Source organism: Momordica charantia (assembly GCF_013281855.1).
Source record: "Momordica charantia cultivar OHB3-1 chromosome 6 unlocalized genomic scaffold, Mcharantia_2.0 BLBB01000006.1, whole genome shotgun sequence".
NCBI lineage: Eukaryota > Viridiplantae > Streptophyta > Magnoliopsida > Cucurbitales > Cucurbitaceae > Momordica > Momordica charantia.
This window is the reverse complement of record NW_028275164.1, coordinates 899,739-918,626: the sequence shown is the minus strand read 5'-3', so window position 1 is coordinate 918,626 and position 18,888 is coordinate 899,739. Positions and strand designations below refer to the sequence as shown.

General features: G+C 33.5%; 3 protein-coding genes across 4 annotated transcripts in view; all 3 read left to right on the top strand.

Annotated features, from left to right (window-relative positions):
- The first annotated feature begins 2,744 nt into the window (after positions 1 to 2,744).
- Positions 2,745 to 8,376, top strand: LOC111006901 (homeobox protein knotted-1-like 6). The gene is made up of 5 exons (XM_022279003.2): positions 2,745 to 3,182; positions 3,684 to 3,794; positions 3,910 to 4,045; positions 6,788 to 7,026; positions 8,090 to 8,376. Exons 1-5 carry the CDS (start codon positions 2,760 to 2,762, stop codon positions 8,243 to 8,245), a joined length of 1,065 nt encoding a protein of 354 aa, XP_022134695.2. The 5' UTR covers positions 2,745 to 2,759; the 3' UTR covers positions 8,246 to 8,376.
- Positions 8,377 to 9,584: 1,208 nt separating this feature from the next.
- On the top strand, positions 9,585 to 15,131 carry LOC111007324 (serine/threonine protein phosphatase 2A 55 kDa regulatory subunit B beta isoform). 2 transcript variants are annotated; one of them, XM_088125674.1, is made up of 14 exons: positions 9,585 to 9,929; positions 10,296 to 10,399; positions 10,613 to 10,684; positions 10,791 to 10,910; positions 11,190 to 11,381; positions 11,498 to 11,589; positions 11,793 to 11,911; positions 12,398 to 12,521; positions 12,614 to 12,737; positions 13,094 to 13,162; positions 13,409 to 13,500; positions 13,630 to 13,707; positions 14,618 to 14,694; positions 14,825 to 15,131. In XM_088125674.1, exons 1-14 carry the CDS (start codon positions 9,836 to 9,838, stop codon positions 14,959 to 14,961), a joined length of 1,494 nt encoding a protein of 497 aa, XP_087981800.1. In that variant the 5' UTR covers positions 9,585 to 9,835; the 3' UTR covers positions 14,962 to 15,131. The 2 variants fall into 2 exon arrangements, with proteins under 2 accessions (XP_087981800.1, XP_022135336.1); XM_022279644.2 differs by having other exon boundaries at positions 9,586 to 9,929; positions 10,574 to 10,684.
- Positions 15,132 to 16,039: 908 nt separating this feature from the next.
- DMS11 (Histidine kinase-, DNA gyrase B-, and HSP90-like ATPase family protein) overlaps positions 16,040 to 18,888 on the top strand; it is a 28,210-nt gene continuing 25,361 nt past the window's right edge. Inside the window, exon 1 of the mRNA XM_088124922.1 lies at positions 16,040 to 16,269. The gene's annotated coding sequence lies outside the window, so the exon portion shown is untranslated. The remainder of the gene's footprint in view (positions 16,270 to 18,888) is intronic.

Below are 18,888 nucleotides of genomic sequence, written 5' to 3'. Positions count from 1 at the left end.
TTTTGTTTCCAAATTGTTTTCTATCTCATTTACCTACTTTTGTATTCAAAATTTTAATTTTTTATTCTATAATTTATCTCTTTCAAAATTTTTATTTAACTATTTCCAATTTTTATTTTTTAATTTTAACTTTAATTTCTTTCTTTCGAAATTGTTATTTAACTATATCCAATTTTTATTTTTTAATTTTAACTTTAATTTCTTTCGAAATTCTTGTTTTTTAAAATTTCTCTCGCTTTCAGAATTACTCTCTCTTTGTCTTCTTTCTAAATTTTTGTCTTAAAATTTTTTCCAATCTCCCTTTAACTACTTTTGTATTCAAAATTTTAAATTTTTTACCCAGTAAATTTCTTCTCTTGAAATTTTTTCTTTTAGTTTCTAAAAAATTATTTCCATTTTTATTCTTTTTCAAAAATTATTTCCAATCTCCCTTTAACTACTTTTTAAAATCTAATTTCTTTCAAAAATCTTGTTTTTTAAATTTCTATCACTTTCAAAATCTGCTCTTTATATATTTCCACCAACTTTTTCTAATTGTTAGTTGTTTTTTTTTTTTAATATTTTAGCATTTTCAATTTGTTTTCCTTTGTGTATTTTTTATTTAAATTTTTAATTTTTTACTCTATAACTAATTGTCTTTCGAAATTTTTCCTTTGACTTTGTCCAAAATTTTTATCTTTAACTGATTCCAATTTTTTTATTTTTTAATATACTTACGATCTATAATTTCATATTTCAACTCAAATTCGTTTAAAAATTTATGTTTTTAAATTTATCTCTATATATTTTCACCAACTCTTTCTAAATTTTTCGTTTTTTTTTTCATTTATCGACGTTTTTAAAAAATATTTTTAACATTTTCAATTTTTTCTCCCTAAAATTTTAGTCACTCTAGCATTAGTTATCTTTGAAATTTATTTTTATAATCATTTTATTTTCGCCCTCTAAATTTTGTTTTAGAAATTTGTTCTTATCTCCCTTTGACTACATTGGTATTCAAAATTTTAATTTTTTACTCTGTATTTTTCTTCTCTTTCGAAAGTTTCCCTATGACTTTCTCCAATATTTTTATCTTTAACTATTTCCAATTTTTTATTTTTTCAAATATACTTACGATTTAAATTGTAATTTAAACTTTAATTTCTTTTGAAATTATTGTTTTCTAAATTTCTCTCGATTCCTTTTTCACCAACCTTCTAATTTTTTGTTTTTTTTATCAATGTTTTAAAAAAACACATTTAATATTTTTAATTTGTTTTCTATATTTTCTTCTCTCTTTGGAACTAGCTTTTTCTTTATTCTCAAAATTTTTATCCTCGAATGTGGTTTTGAAATTTCTTACTACTATCTCCCTTTAACTACTTTTGTACTCAAAATTTTAATTATTTACTAAAAAATTTTATTCTCTCTTAAAAGTTTTATCTTTAACTATTTCCATTTGTGTTCCTTTTTAAAATATACTTACGATTTAAATTTAAACTTTTTTTTTTTAATTTCAACTCTAATTTGTTTCAAGATTTCTATTTTTTAAATTTCTCTCCTTTCAATATTATCTCCTATGCTCTTTCCAAAAGTTTTTTTTTTTAAATTTATCAACGTTTGAAAAAACATTTTTAACATTTTCAATTTGGTTTCCTTTAAAAATATTGCTTTTTATATTTACTTTTCACTTTGGATTTTTGAAAAAACTCCTCGCTCTTTCTTTATTTTACTTATGATTTAAAAATATGTTTTAATATTCTATAATTTGTTTTTTTAAATTTCTCTCACTTTCAAACTTCTCCCTTATCATTTTTTGTACCAACTTTTTCTAAATTTTATTTATTTTTTATTTATCAACGTTTTAAAAAAACATTTTTTGAACATTTTTATTTGTTTTCCTCTAAAAATATAATTTTTCTATTTTTACTTCTCACTTTGGAGTTTTTCTCTCTTAAAATTTTAATCGGCGCTTTGTTCCTGACTTTTTTCAAAATTTATCAAAATTTATTTATTTTAAAAATTTTAATCTTTATCTCTCTCGAATTTTTGTCCTTGCTCTTTTTTTTATTATTTTTTATTTTTTAAATGTACATATGGGTTAAAAGTATTTTATAGTGATTTTCACCTCAAACATTAGAGATCATATTTAGTGTGAAAAAAAAAAGGTGGCCGTGAGAGATAAGGGCAATGTTCTTGTCAAAAGAGGGGAAGTTTTGGACGACAAAAGCAAAAATTAGGAAAAAGCGCCCAAAAAAAAAAGAAAAAAATTATGAAAAGGAGCAAATTAAGCTTCAGCCTGCCTGACCTCAGGTAGCCGGCTTATCCTTACTTGTACGCTTAACTTTGCGCTTTCCAAAAACGGTACAGTCCCTCTGTAAGAATTTTAGTACTGTAAAAATTGATGTGAGTCGAATAAGAAATTATAATGAATATTAATATTGATTCTCATATTTAAAATATGTTACGGAAAGAAATAATTTACAAATATCACTAATTTTTTTTTATTGGAAAAGATCACTAATTTTAAACTATTATAGAATGGTACATCTAATATAAAATATATAAATTATGATGACAGACTTCTATATTATTTTTATATTGTTAATAAAATATATAGTGTTATTTTTTTAGATTGATACATAAAATCTTACCTTTAATTTGATAAATTAACAATTACTTAAGTCAAATATAATACTATTGCAAATTTACAAAACTAGAGTATTGCCAGAAAATTTTTAGTCTGTAATATATATTTTTTTAAAATTAATTATTTACCTATGGGGCTACCTACAGCCTACCCTCACAATTCCATAGCCTACAGCCTATTCTTTGTCCGCCCTGAAATTCTTCCATTTTTTTTTCTCTCTCCGTCATTATTATCTATGGGGGATCTGTACGGACTCCATCTCGTCGCCGATTACTCTCATCAGTCGTCTTCAGCGCCGCCGTTGGAGAGCCTCGTCTTTCCGGCTAATTGCCAAACCTATTCAACTGCTTCTGCAGATTGTTCTCATCGACTTCCGGCATTTGGATCGGAACTGTTGGCTCCGGTTTCGTCGGCGGCCTCCGATGCTGCTTTAATGGTGGAGATTCAGAGAGCACGTGCTGTCGAGGAGGAATCTGCCGCTGCAATTAGAGCGAAAATTGCTTCTCATCCTCTTTATCCTAAGCTTCTCGAGGCGTTTGTCGACTGCCAAAAGGTGGTTTTCTATTCTGAAAAGGTTCAACGCTCGCGGTTGGATAGTATTGTTGAGGAATGTGGAAAGTTAATTCTTAAAAAATTTGTGTGAGTGTTAATTTCTTACGCCGTCCAAGAACTCGACATAGACTTCTAATTAAGAAATTACTTCAAAGACCGGCATACAAAACTAGTTCAGTAGCTTTCTATTGTTTAGATCATGTCGAAAATTGTAAAAATCTGGAACTCTACAGTACTGCTTCTTACCATCGCGATACTTCTTGGAGAGTAAAATGCATCTAATCGTATTTCGATAAGGGGAAAAAGAAAAAAAAAATACCGGAGAAGTTAATCGGAAGAACGGCTTCGATATGGAAACTCAATCTATATTTTTCGAGTAACAGTTTGTTTCAGGATTTAGTTAGGTTAGGGTTAAGTCTGAACTGCTTTCTTGTTCAGGTATAGATTAGTTAGTATCATGTCTCCCAATCGGTACATTATTCCATGGTTGTGGCTTTTTCAGGTCGGCGCACCGCCGGAGACGATTGTCAACATTCTTGACGAAAGCCAACGAAGAAATGACATCGGCGTTTCAACTTGCTTGGGTGCCGATCCCGAACTCGATGTGTTCATGGTCTTCGCTTTCCCTTCTCTTGAATAACAACTAGCTCGTCACTTGTGTGTTTCACGATTCCCCTCGATTTTTTGTCTTCCATATTTTTACTAGTTTAATTCGGAATTTGAATTAGGAAACGTACTGCGGGATACTGGCCAAGTACAAGTTGGATCTGTCCAAGCCCCTCGTTGAAGCATCTTCATTCCTCAACAACATGGAAATGCAATTAAACAGACTTTGTATCGGCGCCACCAGAGGCTACGTTTCCGGTTCGTCACTCTCTCTCTCTCTATCCAACACGCTTCTGTTTTCTTACGAATTATTGTTTATTTTATTGAGTTTGTTGGTGTTTGTGCTCTTCTGGGATTTATTTTCTCGTCTCTATGCTTATGTGTTCATGTGTCCGTGCCTGTGGCGAACTTTTTGTTATTATTAATTTTTTTCCAACAACGGTGAGTGTGGGAGTAAAACCATATGTAATAATTGTCTGATCCACTGACATTTATTTTTTGTTATTAGCTCTCTCCCCGGGACTGATCCTATCGATATTCCATTTCCTGTGCTTATTTTAATTCCTTTGTTCACCACTTTTCATCCTTCTCGGGTTATATGCAAGTAATTTAATTCTTTCGTCTGAGGTTTTTAAATCTATACCTTTTTTTTGTTACCTTTTGTTGGTAGGTAGCTGCCACTCATACAAAATAGTAGCTCAGGCTAGTAGAGCGCCCCTCCCAATTTGGATACTAAATTTTCAGAAATTATTAGTAGTTGCCATCACAATATACTGCCACTTTCATGACTAGTCCAAACATATCTTATAACTTCTCTCATACACATTTTACGGCCATGAACGTACTGCCTAATTTTTAAAATTTGGCAGAAGTCCTAGGGCTCCTAGCTGTTCTTGGGTTGAAGCTATATTATCAAAGCATTCTGGATTTGGTCTTTTGGGCTTGGCAATGCTCCTTGAAAGTCCACGTATTATCATTATTGGGATTTGGACCCACAAAACTCTTGCATGGATAATTAATTGATTAATCCATTTGAAACTGTCTGTGACATGGAAGCCATGAGACCTTAATTAGTATATATTCTTTCCTAAAAAATAATTATGGATGCCTCTCTAAAAGTGAAAATAACATGCTTTCCCTTCCTAATATTTCTACCAATGCATTGTCTGTCCATTATTATATATACAATCATCTCACCTTTAGTACGATAAAATGCATAAGCTGATCTAAGTTTTATCCTTATAAAATGTCATTTTAGAAGCTGAATGGATCTGGTGCATTCTATATATAAATTATAATTTGGGGACTTTAATTATTTGGTCATTGCGTCTATTTTCCACTATTGACATTGTTCATTAGGAGTTGTTAATCCAGCGTTTGCATGTTAATTACTGTTTGCAGAAATGAGATTAAATTTTTCGTTGCCTGATTGGTTGTAATATATGCTCTACGTTTTGCTGTTTTTATACGTGTTCCTGTGGGTCTATTTCTTCAGCCTGATGAAACAGATTAAAAGGATTTTTTTATTTATATATTTTTTGTTGCATTTTTTTGCCTGTTCATCTAAACTAGATTTTGAGAGGGTAGTTGGATAGGATTTAGGGTTTTGAGTTCAAGATTGTATAAAGCATCGGCGGCAATTCCATAAAGTAACGCCAGTTTCAAGATTTTGGAAGAGCAAATTTCTACTGCGTCCATCTTTATCTCTCTGTTAATTAGGATTTAGGATGCGTGCTGTAGCTGATAAATATGGTTTGATCTTAAACCCGAATGGCGGACGGGTCATGTTTCTTAAAGTTCAAGTTATTGGAGTAGGAAAAAGAGAGCTAGAAGTACTGGGCCTTTGGGGTTCCTTTGCAGCAAACCTAGAAACCGAAAATAAGTTGAGATTATCTCTGCCATTTTCGTGATTAATTTCATTTTTTTTTTGGGGGCATAGATTAAACAGATTGTTTATCCGTGTTCGCTACCCGTTGGCTTTCACATTATTGCATACGTATTAAATTAGCACGAGCAAATAAATGGATGGCGAGATAGCAGCAAGATGCAAAAAGAATTTCTCAACAAATATTTAGCTCCTTACCGATCATGACCGGATCTTTTTCTTATTACTATTAAATTTTTTTTTTTTTAAATTTCTATATTTTTGTCTTAGTTGTAAAGATTATAGGATAGTAAAGACAAGATTAGTCCAAGTATTTTCTCTTTTCGGATTCCTCGGTCTAGATTTCGAAGGGGTCATTGAAAGTCGCGCACTTGCAGCTTTCTCTTAGATAGAGTTGGACTTTCACTTTGTGGGTTCGTGACTCGTGGGGGATAAACAATTTTCCTTTTCCAGTCTCTGTGTGCCTTGGCTTGAGGCGTGATGTATAACAAAACAATGGATTTTTCGCAGAAAGCCAAGCCAATTCACTGACTGGGATTCGACGTAACGAAAACCTCAGAATTTTTCCCGCATCTGTGTGTCAGTAGTCAGTACCCGTTTCGCTCTGCAGCTTCGGCTTTCTTTTGGGGCTTTCTTTTAACCAATGGGTTATTTGAAATCGTGCATGGCGATTGGTGGATCCCCTTTTTTATGGGAAAATACAAGTTATTATTATTTTTTAAAATTATGTGTTTTTGAATTACTTTTTCTTAGTTGTCAAACTTGGGGTGGAACCAAGTTTTTCTTCTTTGAAGTGGTGCGTCAGTGTGGTTATTGGTGGACCCCACTTTTGGAATGGGCAATATTTAGGTGGCCGAATTAGCATCTCTTACAAACCATCAATGCATTAAAGAGGAGAGAATATATTTTCAGTTTTCTATCCTGTTTATCAAAATTTTAATGGCATAAAAAAGATCAGCACCTTTTTCCTTTTCTTAAATGCTTCTAATTTATAAATAATGAATAGAAATGCTATAGACAAAATTTCATATTACCGTTGTATTAGATGTGTTTTCTTTTATAATAGCAAATTTCAAGTGTTTGCTGTGGTTTAAATCCGTTGATTTGAATATCAGATGAGGCTGGTGGTCCATCGGAAGAGGATCTGAGCGCCGGAGAATTGGAACTGCAGGAGTCTCTGCCGGCGAACGAAGATGGTGAGCTGAAGGATCGACTCCTACGCAAGTACAGTGGTCATATTAGCAGCTTAAAGCACGAATTCTCAAAAACGAAAAAGATGGGAAAGCTACCGAAAGAAGCAAGACACATCCTGCTCGACTGGTGGAACATCCATTCCAAATGGCCTTACCCCACTGTAAGCTTTTGCTTTTTTTGTATATGATATGGAGTTTTATACGGTTGAATACATTTTTTAAATTGTGTCTAATAAAATTTTGGTTAGAAAATATGTCCGTGAACTTTTAATCTCAATAAACTTTAAAGTTCTTTTAGGGGCTTTCTCATCCCGGCTTGGGATTTGGATGCGGTTAAAAATGAGAAAAACTTTTAAATTTCTTTATAAGTTTATTGAGATCACAAAATTAATTATGCAGGGATTTAAGATTTTTAGTGTCTTCTATTATATTCGACATTTATTTTTAAATTATAGATCTATTTTTAATTTTGTGTCTACTATCTAATGAGTTTAATAGATCCGTGAATTTTTAATTTTGTGATCTCAATAAATTTTAAAGTTCTTTTGGGGCTTTCTTGGGATTTGAATGCGGGCAGGAATGAGAAAAACTTCTAAATTTCTTTAAAGTTTATTGAGATCACGAGATTAATGGATTTGAAGTTTTTAGTGTCTAATAGATTTCTAATAAATTTGACATTTATTTTTAAATTATAAATTTATTTTTAATTTTGTATCTACTATCTAATGAGTTTACGAGTTTTAAAAATTTTGTTTAGAAACTCAGGAAGTACACCCTTGAAATTGAGAGATTGAACGTACTTGACTTAAAATCCATATGCTGTGTTCCTGGGGAAAATAATGAGTAAAGTAATATATTACCATGAACTAGGATATTACATCCTCATTGTCTTATTTTCTGGTTACGAAGTGGTATTAATACTAAACGGAGGAGCGTTATTGTTATTCGTACAAATGGTATTTCAAACTTAGAACGAGCATGAAGGAATCAACTATAACTCTTGTCTTTTGAGGTGTTCTACCAAACATTTTTCCAGTATTGGTTCTTATAATCATGCGATGTATAAGTTTTTTTCTTTTTTACTGTCGAAATTGAGAGGTTGGGATAGCAATGTGTACGGTCATTTTGATATAACTCTTTTCTCTTTAGTCTTTAGGGTATATATCTGAAAAATGGCGTTGGGATGGATCCTGAAATTGTTGCCACATTTTGATTTTTGTACAGGAGATGGACAAAGTTGAGCTGGCCGAGTCGACGGGCCTAGACCAGAAGCAAATAAGTAACTGGTTCATAAACCAGAGAAAACGCCATTGGAAACCATCAGAAAATATGCAATTTGCTATTATGCATGGTCTTTACGGACCCCTTACGATGAATTGAACAAGGATGAATGGCTACTTTCCCTTTTCCATTTTTCAACTCTCATTAGCGGTACGAATTTATATTCCCTGCCCTAATGAAGATGTTTATTATAATAAATCGAGATAACAATAATTATCCTTGTTCGATTACTTGCTTGTTTAATATCTTAATTCCTTCGCGAAGATCTTACCGCAGATGGCATACAAGTTAGATTTGAATAGTTCGAAATTGTGAAATTAAACTTACAAGATGTGGATTTGTTTGTTCTACTTCATATATCACCACCATTTTTAAAGTTTTCTACAATTGGTTCATCCTTTATATATATAGATCGATATTTTCATATATCTTGTTCAATTATGTAACTAAAGACTAGATTGGATTAGAAATGATCAATAAAACATAATTAGGTGAAATTTAATTTACTAATTCAATAATTTCCATGTATATATATATGATTTTCTTTCGAAGTTTTCATTGTAACGGTATTTTCATAGGTATATTACTTATATATTTATATATATGATGGTTAAAAAATGACCAATTATGGATAATTATGCTACAATTAAAGTTTTATTTATTAATTTAAAACACTTGCATCAATATCACAATTTTCGTGATTTTTTTTCAAAATATCCCTGGTTAATTGGAACTGCCGCTAATTAATGATATCGCAGGATAATAATACTTTAAGAAAATCTTATTATTTTTATTAATGATATTAGTGAAGATCTTAATTCATCATTAGAATTTAAAAAAAAAAGTAAAGTATCTCTACCTAAGATATGGATTTTAATGAAATAATAGAAAAATTTCAAAACCAATACATGTCAATTATTGGGTCATATTACAATCAAGAGCGTATTCTCCATACCCTCATTTAATGAATTTTAATGATACTTGTATTCTCCATACCCTCATTTATTGATTTATTTTTATTTTTTTTGGAGAAAACTCATTTATTGATTTTCACTCCCATTCAAAGAATAAATAAATAAGGTATATCATAGTTTTTGGTACAAGTGGATTTAGAAATATTTTAATTCACAGAAATTATTATAAAAACAAAACTGAGTTGAGCTATTATAAGTAAATATTTTATATAACATTCTCTTAAAATTTGCAATCATATATCAAATTTGCAAATTGTTAATAAACACTTATTAAATTGAAGTCATTTGAACGATTGCATGACAATGGACTGGTGCTCTGAATGCTTCATGGGCCTAAAAAGGCCCTTCAGAGAGAGAACCCAAAAGAGACCACAACGACCGTTAATTACCAGAGCAGTATTTATTATAATATAATATAGGCGCATTTTGGCAGTTTCCAATTTCCAATTTCCATGGCTTTAATGGCGACTTCACGTCTGAGTCTGACACCGCCACTTGATTGGCGTTCACAATTCATCCTTTCTACTTATCTGTATTCTGATTTGTGGGTGGCTCCGCGTTCTGAAGCTGCGACTGAAGAGTCTCGAATGATCTTCCACTCTCCAGTCTCCTGTTCAGCTTTGCTCAGGGATTACAATTCTTTCTTGTTGTTTTGGGTTGTGAAACTCACATGGCGTGCCAGCTGCGGGACTGAAGCACAAGCACCGACGTTGCTATGACTGTAGGCAACGGTTCGTTCCGCGCTCCTCTTGAGTGGAAGTTTTCTCAGGTCTTCGGCGAACGAGCTGCCGGAGAGGATATTCTGGATGGTGAGGCATTCACTTGTACTGGAAAATTCTATGTGAATCAGTTGCTTGGTTTCGCACTTGCGAACAACCTGGAAAGCTAGTTTCTCGGTTTAACAAGCTTTGAACAATCTCTCTCTCGAACGCTTCTGAATGATACTGACTTTTGTTGAACTGTTGAAATGCGAATGATAGGTCTAGCACTTTGTAAATGAAGCTGTATTTCATTATAACGATTTTTCATCGTGTTTTTCCTTCCATTTTTCTCTGAATATCATATAAGAACTTAGGAATTGTATTCTTATGGGACCAAGAGGAGTTAATGTTGCATAATTTATCCCGTTTATTTACTGTCATGTTTGACGATACTCGAATTTGCCGCTATTGTAGTTGATATCATTTCTACAATTGGATTCGATAAGACTGGTGATAACCTTGCCGTTGGAGATCGAGGTGGTCGTGTTATTATATTTGAAAGAAACGACGGGAAGGATGTAAGGATTTCATAACATTTTGAATGAATCTTGACACATTTAAGTTATAGACATCATGTTTTCTGATTCGTTTTAAGCCATTTTTCTTTCAAGGCAAGGGAAATTAATTTGGTAGTTTGGCATCTAACGTTGGATTAAATTGCATCTTCTTCACCTTAATTATTGGATTCATAGACTTCAAAAGACTTCCTTACTCGGAATAAGTTGGAACAGTTGAATCTTTCTCCTGCATTTCATCCTCCTCGATACCAATACAAGACTGAATTTCAGAGTCATGAGCCCGAGGTATGCTGCAAATTTTTAACATTTGACGTTGTGCTTCAATGGGTAATTAATTACAGCCTCTTGTAGCAGAGCAAATTGTATCTTGATTTCAAGATTCTTTCTGTAGTTCGATTACTTGAAGAGTTTGGAAATTGAAGAGAAGATTAATGAAGTAAGTTGGTGTGTATCACCCAATGGATCTCGCTTTATCCTTTCAACAAATGACAAGACCATTAAACTGTGGAAGGTATGATCGTATAAGTTCTCAACTTCCATGTAAAATAATGAACCATATAATTGGAGGATCATCTTTAACTTTTTAGACCTGAGAATGGATAACTACCCTTACAAATGAATCTAGAGTATTTTTTTTCTATATGACTACCAAATGGAAAGAGGTAATTTTTTCTTTGAGATCTTCTTGATTGGATCGTTGGTAGTCATATGGTCCAGACTCTGTCTCGGGAGACCTCATTTAACAATACTATCACTCTTGGCAAATTAATTTTCTCCTTTTCCTGGTCAGGTTAAGGATCATAAGGTGAAAACTGTTAAAGAGATGAACCCCAATCGATTTGTGAGTTCAGAGAATGCACTTTTGGCAGAAACCAGTTTCACTAGTGAACCTAACAAACTACCTCTTTCCAATGGCTGCCATTGGGAATGGTCAGGGAATATGGCAAAGAACAACGTAGCATCTAAAGACATTCATGCCATGGTAGGTAACTATAGTAAAACTTGAAGTTGGTTGATTGAATTAGTTTTGTCTAGTTCGCGGGAGTTTAAACTTATCATGTTGTGTAGAATATAACTTGAGGCTGATTTCCCATGTAGATTGCTGATCCAGACAGCACTTCTCAGAGAAGATGCCGTAAGGTGTATTCTCATGCTCATGATTTTAATATTAACTCCATTTCTAGCAATAGGTAATGTCCCTCTGGCCTTTCTCAAGCTTTAGTTTCTTTCTAGAGATGTACTTTCCGAGTTAAAAGGTAGCTGTCAACTTGTACTCTGCATGCTTATTTGATCATGTTTTCTTTATTATTAGCATTAATAGTTGCATCCAATTGTAAGAAATAACACGTTGAAATCAAAATGTCAGTAAAATGAGCGGTTAACTTGTGTGCAGTGATGGTGAGACATTCATTTCTGCAGACGACTTGCGAATAAACTTATGGAACCTTGAGATTAGTAATCAGTGCTTCAATATCATTGACATGAAGCCTTCAAACATGGAGGATCTGACAGGTACTGCAGCTGTTTATCTACTTTCTGGAACATCTACAGTCTCTTCGAATTGAAATGAATGCTTGAAGCCTTCAGATATTTATCTACTTTTTGGAATACTTATTCCTCTTCATACAGAGAAGAGAGACCCCATAGTAATCCTCTGGGTGTTAAAATTGAACCTGGTCAACTTGAATTCTAGGTGTTAAACTTGGTCGATTTGGTGTAATTGCGTTACATTATCTTTGGGAACCTAGCAAACAAGTAACCGTATACATAATTATTTATTTCGAGAACCTAATTTGAGAGAGTATAGATTTGTAATGTTCAGGAAGTAGAGTCGTGTAACATGTTTTTCACTAAGAACAGTATGGTGCCCTTTCTCTATTGAAGAGAGGAATCCTTGTCCCACTACAGTTTGAATTCATTACAGATACATTTCATTTTCAGTTCCTTTTTTCTCAAACTAATTATGTGATTGTGACTGATGTTTTAATGTTTATCAAGAGATCATAACATCGGCTGAATTCCATCCTCTGCACTGTAATCTTCTTGCGTACAGCAGCTCAAGGGGTTTTATTCGTCTAGTAGACATGCGCCAGTCTGCATTATGTGATCGTAGTGCAACTCTGTGAGTTTATCTCATTCGTACAATGCCTTGCAAGTGAAATCCTTAATCAAATACCCTGTTGGTGTTTGATAATAGCTGGTTTTATTTTACAGATTACGAGCTGAAGAATTGAGTCGACCAAAATCATTTTTTACGGAGATCATTTCATCCATCTCTGATATAAAATTTTCAAGCGACGGGAGATTTATCATTAGTCGGGATTACATGAATTTAAAGGTTTTAATATTACTTGGTATAGATGGAATATTTTTTTGTGGATTTATTATCTGTAACTAGAGTCATTGCTCTAACTATTGCAGAATACTGTAGAAGGAATGGGATATGTATTTTTTACTGACCATATACGACTGCTTGCTTTTTTATAAGTTGATTTTTGGATCTACTTGCTGTTAATTACTTTTATTCTGTTTAGTCGTAAACATGTTGGCTTATGGTCGAGGATATTAACCTTTCGTCACTTTACTTGATTAGTTGATGGTGAAGCAAGTTTGTACGGGCAAGATGGTTAACTAAACAAATTTGTATATGTTTTTCAGTTACGAGTTCATTTATACCTTTCTCTCTTTTTTTAGCTCTGGGATATCCACAAGTGTTCTTCTCCACTTGCAGTATTCAAGATTCATGAGCACCTGCGACCTAGGGTGAGTACATATTTATTGTGGCTATGTCAAGGGGGAAAAAAAAAACTCTAACAAAGAAAGGGTTTTAGAACTTGCTTTTTAATAAGTCAAACGTATGAGCAGTCTTGAACAATATTTCTGTAAATTCTTCATTTTTGTGCGAAGATTTTGTGGTCCATTATATATTAATTTTGTAAACACCAGCTTCATTGTTAAAGGCTGCATAACACTTTCCTCATAGCTGACTTTTGACTGTCTCTTCTTCAGCTGTGTGAGCTGTATGATAACGATTCCATATTTGATAGATTTGAATGCTGCCTCAGTGGCGACGGGCTTCACTTTGCAACTGGATCTTATAGGTTTGCCCTCTAATCTTAGATGAACTCCCCTATCCTTTAAGAAAAAATCGTGTTTAGTTTATTTTTGGCTGGACTGCTACATTTGTCAATTGCTGCTTTAGTGACACGTATTCTTGTCATTTCTCTCAGCAATCAATTACGGATGTTCTCTTATGGCTCTGGAAGTGCGGACGGTATCACTACTGAAGCGGGAAAAGTTCCTGATAGGTCAGTTTATGTTTTATTTACTACGGTATTCATTGCTTTCTGCCTGAATGAGATCCTTATGGTTTCAACATGATCAAACTAAGAACCTGAAATTGCTCGCACGTTCTTGCTATTAAACAGAAAGATCTGCATCCTGTTTCTACCATGGCAGACACGTGTTGGGTCTATATGTGTCGGATCCTAACTGTTTGGCCCATTTGAACTGTTTACAAGATACATCGAATATGAACACCGACAGGCCACATGGCTGAGTTGTTAAGTATCTGTTGATGCCGGTCGCATTTAGTACTAGTCATGCCTATGATAGAGCCTTAAAATTTTTAAGACTAAAATGAGGTGCCTTTGTTTAAAAAATACTCTGAATAAACATTTATTAATATTTTGAACGAAAAGTTGACATGGCATTATATAAAATTACGTGACAAGTCAATTTTGTCTTAATCTCCCTCTTAAAAATGATACTTTCTTCTACATTTACTCGAAGCAAGCTTTCATGTTAATGACACGTTGTTCTAGATTCTTCCACGTCAATTTTTCGCTCAAAATATTAATGGATGATGTTAATAGAGCTTTGTTCAAAGAGTATTTTCGAAACATTTATGGAAAGTCAATAGTAGTATTGAAACTTTTGAAATGTTAAAGGTAATTTTTGAAAAAGTTCAGAGGTAGTTTTATAGCTGAAAGATTTATGTATATTGAATTTAAGACAAATGCAATTGCCCTACACCTTGGTTGAACAATATGAACTTAGCTCAGCGGTAATTAACACTTGTCTCTGAACGAGAGATTATGAGTTTGAATCTCCATCCCATTTATTGTACTAGAATATATATATATATATATATTATGCCCCTTGTGTGTCTCATATTTGAACTCAGCTTTTGTTCTACACTCCTGAATTAAAATACAGGAAGCCACTTCTCCAGCCCACTCGGCGGGCTAGAAGGTCGTCTTTAAGCAACCTGACACGTGAATTTTTTCGGCATGGTTTGTTCTTTTCTTCCCTCCCTCTCTCTTTAAACTACATTCCCTTTTTAAATACTCTGTACAATCTTGTATTAACATGCTGGACTCGGACTGAACATACTCTTTTATTTTTTGCCATTTTATTTCACAGGCAATGAACATTCAAGCTCAGGCCGTAATGAAGCTTCTGTTGACCTGAACTCCAAGTTGCTTCATCTAGCGTGGCATCCAACAGAAAATTTAATAGCATGTGCTGCTGGGAGTGGCCTGTTCATGTATTATGCATAGTCCCCTGTAATATTTGTAGTTGAAAAGTATCCTTTAAACAGGAGTCGTTCTTTCTTTTCAAATTATGGGTGTAGAGAAATAATAGCCTAGGATATATTCTCCAGCAAGGAAGTGTATTAATAAAGAACAATATGTGTGTGTATATATAATGACTAGATGAAATTCTATCATATTCAGGACAATCCAACAAGGTTCTAGTTTTTCGAGAAAAGTTACACATTCATAGGCTCTGGTTTTTCGAGAAAAGTTACACATTCATATCTATTAAGAACAATAATACTCTCGTATTTCAAGTATCTCCACAAAAAATCCACCCAACGTCCTCCCATGGAATGAGTTACATAGTGCCATCCAGATTTGGAATCCACTTTTTATATCTCCTCATTGATCGGAGGTCCAGGGGGTCCATAGAATCCAAAGGGGAAGTTTTGCTCGGGGTTATTCACTCTCATTTTATCGCCTGGTATCTTGAATGAAACTTCTTTGCTTACAAGGTTTGGGGTGGAACCGTCTGAGCACTTCACGGATGATATATATCAAGGGAAAATGGAGAGGGAAGAATACAGGAAAATGAAAATATCATAAATTAAAGAAATATAAAAGAATATATATATTAATCAGAAAGCGGAGAGGTAGAAGAATATGGTAAAATATAATTAATTGAAGAGAGAGTGGAGAAAGAGGAAAGAATATGAGAGTAAAAAAAATTCATTAACAGAGAAAATGATATCGAAAAGGAAAAAATCATTTATCTGAACAAAAATGGAGAGAGAGAGAGTAATAGACAATGAAAAAAATTATTAATCGGAGAAAGTAGAGAGTGAGAAATACTACGTTGTCTTATTATCTATAATTTTGTAAGTTTTACAGTAAATTAAATAAAAGGTTAAGGAAGACAAATAAAGTTAGTTGAAGAGAGAGGTTCTGGAGTTGGTATCAAAGAATACACGTGAGAAAAAGGTTGGTATAAAAGTAATTTAAGCGATACTCAGATTTTGGGTTGATAAATGAAAATTTCCCACGCATCAACGCGCGTCAATTCCATTAGGCCCAGCCTACTGCCCTCCCCAACCCTAATTTCTCTCAAACTCACGCCCCCCAATCTCCCCATTCCTCTTCCTCTTCCTCAATCTCTGGCTTAACTTTTATCCAGCTATAACCCTTCTAGCAGCCGTCCGCCGTCTGCCGTCGCCGTCGCCGTCGTTCTAGCCATCGCGCGTCGCAGTCCCTTCGGCCAAAGGCGCCGTAGCAGTCGTCGTACTCGTTGGCCTGTGCTTCCTCTCGCAGGATTTGCCTTCACTCTGTAAGGTTTGCTTCCGCATACGATTTCTCTCCGCCCTCGGTTTCTCTTTCCCTCTCTGCCGCTTCTTCACTCTCATTTCTCTCGCCCTCTCCAAATGTTCTAACCCCCAATCGCTCGATGGAATCGGTCAACCCGTTGGTTGTCGGTCTTTTCCGGTTCGGTTCTGATTTATGAAACTCGAACCGACATCCTAAACCAAACGAAATTAGTCACTTAGATGTCGTTTGGGTTCTATAACCTAACTCTAAATATTTTTCGACATGGGTTCTACCTCTCATAATTGACATTTTTATATGGTACAAGAAAAACAAATGGAATGTCACTAATATATATATATATATATATATATATATATATAATATTAATATTAATTATTTTTAATTAATTTTAGAAATTTTTTTTTTTTGTTAATTTAAACATTTTTTAAAATTTTATAGAAATGTTCATTCACATCGACATTTTATCGATATTTTCATAAAATTGAGATTATCTATGTTTGATATTGGGGGTCATAGTTGTCGCTCCCTACTTGCTTATTTGGATCCAACAAGAATTTATAATACAAGTAGTTATTTATTTCATTGTTAATTAATAATTATGAGATACAATTCCATTGATCAAAAAGTTAAAAGACGAGATCCGACCCAAGATTGATAAATCCAAAAGGGAGGTATTCATTAAAAGTTTATAATATAAGTTGGCTATTATTTTCATTGTCAATTAAATTTTGAAATAGAATTCTATAAATATTAATTAAAAATGATAAATGATAAAATAATATTAATATTATAAGAAATTATTTATGAACGAAATATTCATAGTCCTTTTGGACCAATAGGTCACCTGATCTATCCATGATGGTTCTTCTTCTCCTTTTCCTTCATCTCCCGACAAAATAAACCTTTTGTAAATGCTTTTTAAGTTTTTTTAATCGTCATTCTCAGAACATAAATTTTCTAGTCACTTACATCATCTACTTTATCAAATGACTTTCTATGCCCCTCCTTATTTTTTTTCTCTTCCAGATTTCATCTCTCTTCTCTCTCTCGTCCTCTCTCTTCCATTTTTTAGATGTGCTTGATCTTCTCCATGATTTCTACACAATACACACTAGTTTTTTAGCGTCTCCGCTAGGAATTCAACGAGTGGAGGTCCCGTTCGATTGTCGTCCGCTGCTTCCATCCCGAGCTCTTGCGCCTCCCTGGTGGCCTCTCCGACGATACCGTTGAACAATGACAACATTGCCGGCGGCAAGAAGGAGGGAGAGAATAATTTGCATATGAAATAAGATAAAATTTTCTTTATTATTTTTCCCAACTCTTTCACCCTCTCTTCTAAAATCAAATTTTCAAGATTTTAAAAATTTTTTATTCTTTATACAATATATTGCTATTTTCTACCAAACTCTCAAACCTCTAGCTCTTGCACGTCCCTCTTCTACGGACTATCTTCTTCTCCATGAAACCAAATGCGTCGAGGAGAGTGGGGAGAGATGAGAGAGGGACAAAGCGAGAACGAGAGCGAGGTCATCGATAGAGCGAGATTGAGAGAGCGAAATCGAGAGAATCGGATCGAGAGGGAGAGAGATTAAGAGAGAGAGGGGGAGCCAGAGGTGAAGAAGTGGTGATAATAACGAAAAAAATGGGATGGTTAGGAAAAAAAAAGGATTGTTTTCTTTTTCTTTTTTCTTTACTCCACCAAATTGAATTAAATTAAATTTTAAATTTATGATTAAAGGAGCAGATTTATAAGGAAGAGTTAAGGGAAAAACATGATTTTTTTTTTTTTATACTTTCACCTAATTAGATAGGATTAATCAAAATTAGGAGAGATATTAAAGGAGAAATTTATGTTAATTTTTCAAATGGTTCGTTCAAATAATTAAAGAGGAAAAAAATAATTAAGGAAACAAATCTATATTAAATTTCAAATTTGAATATACTAAAATTAATGCGATTAATTATAATTTTAAATTTTAATTAAAAAAATCTATTTTAAATTTGAGATTTCGTTTCTCTCCATTCCAATTTTTAAAATCGTTTCTCGCTCAACTATTCTCGCTCTCGCTCACTCATCTCTCGCTCAATTCTCTCTATCTCAACTTTCTTGTATTCAACTCTCTCTCTCTCTCTCTATCTCCTTCCCCATCCCATCGTAAGTCGAACTTCCTTCCTCTCCCGAGCCTCTTTCTTTGACAAACGACCTCTCTCGTCGGCTTTGATGCATCTGTCGCTGGTGATTATTGAAGGTCACGAGAATCATGGAGGCTGCTAGTTAAAGAATGGTGAGAGATTTAGGGTTTTTTTATAGTAGAGTAAACAAGAAAAAAACTCATGCTTGCGGAAGACATGAAAAAGGGAAAGAGAGAGTAACAAAAAACGATGAGAAGAAAAAAATCGGGAAAAGGAAGAAGATGGAGGTAGGGAGAAGAAATAAAGAAAAAAAGAAATAAAGGAGGAAAACCTAAAAGGGAGGAAAACTAAAAACTTTTGGTAGTAGTATAAGGAGGGGTATGGGAGCTCATTTGGCAAAGTATGTGATGTCAGTAGTGACGGTAAAACTTGTGTTTTGAGAAGGACGATTAAAAAACTAAAAAGACCATTACAGAAGACTTATTTTGTCAA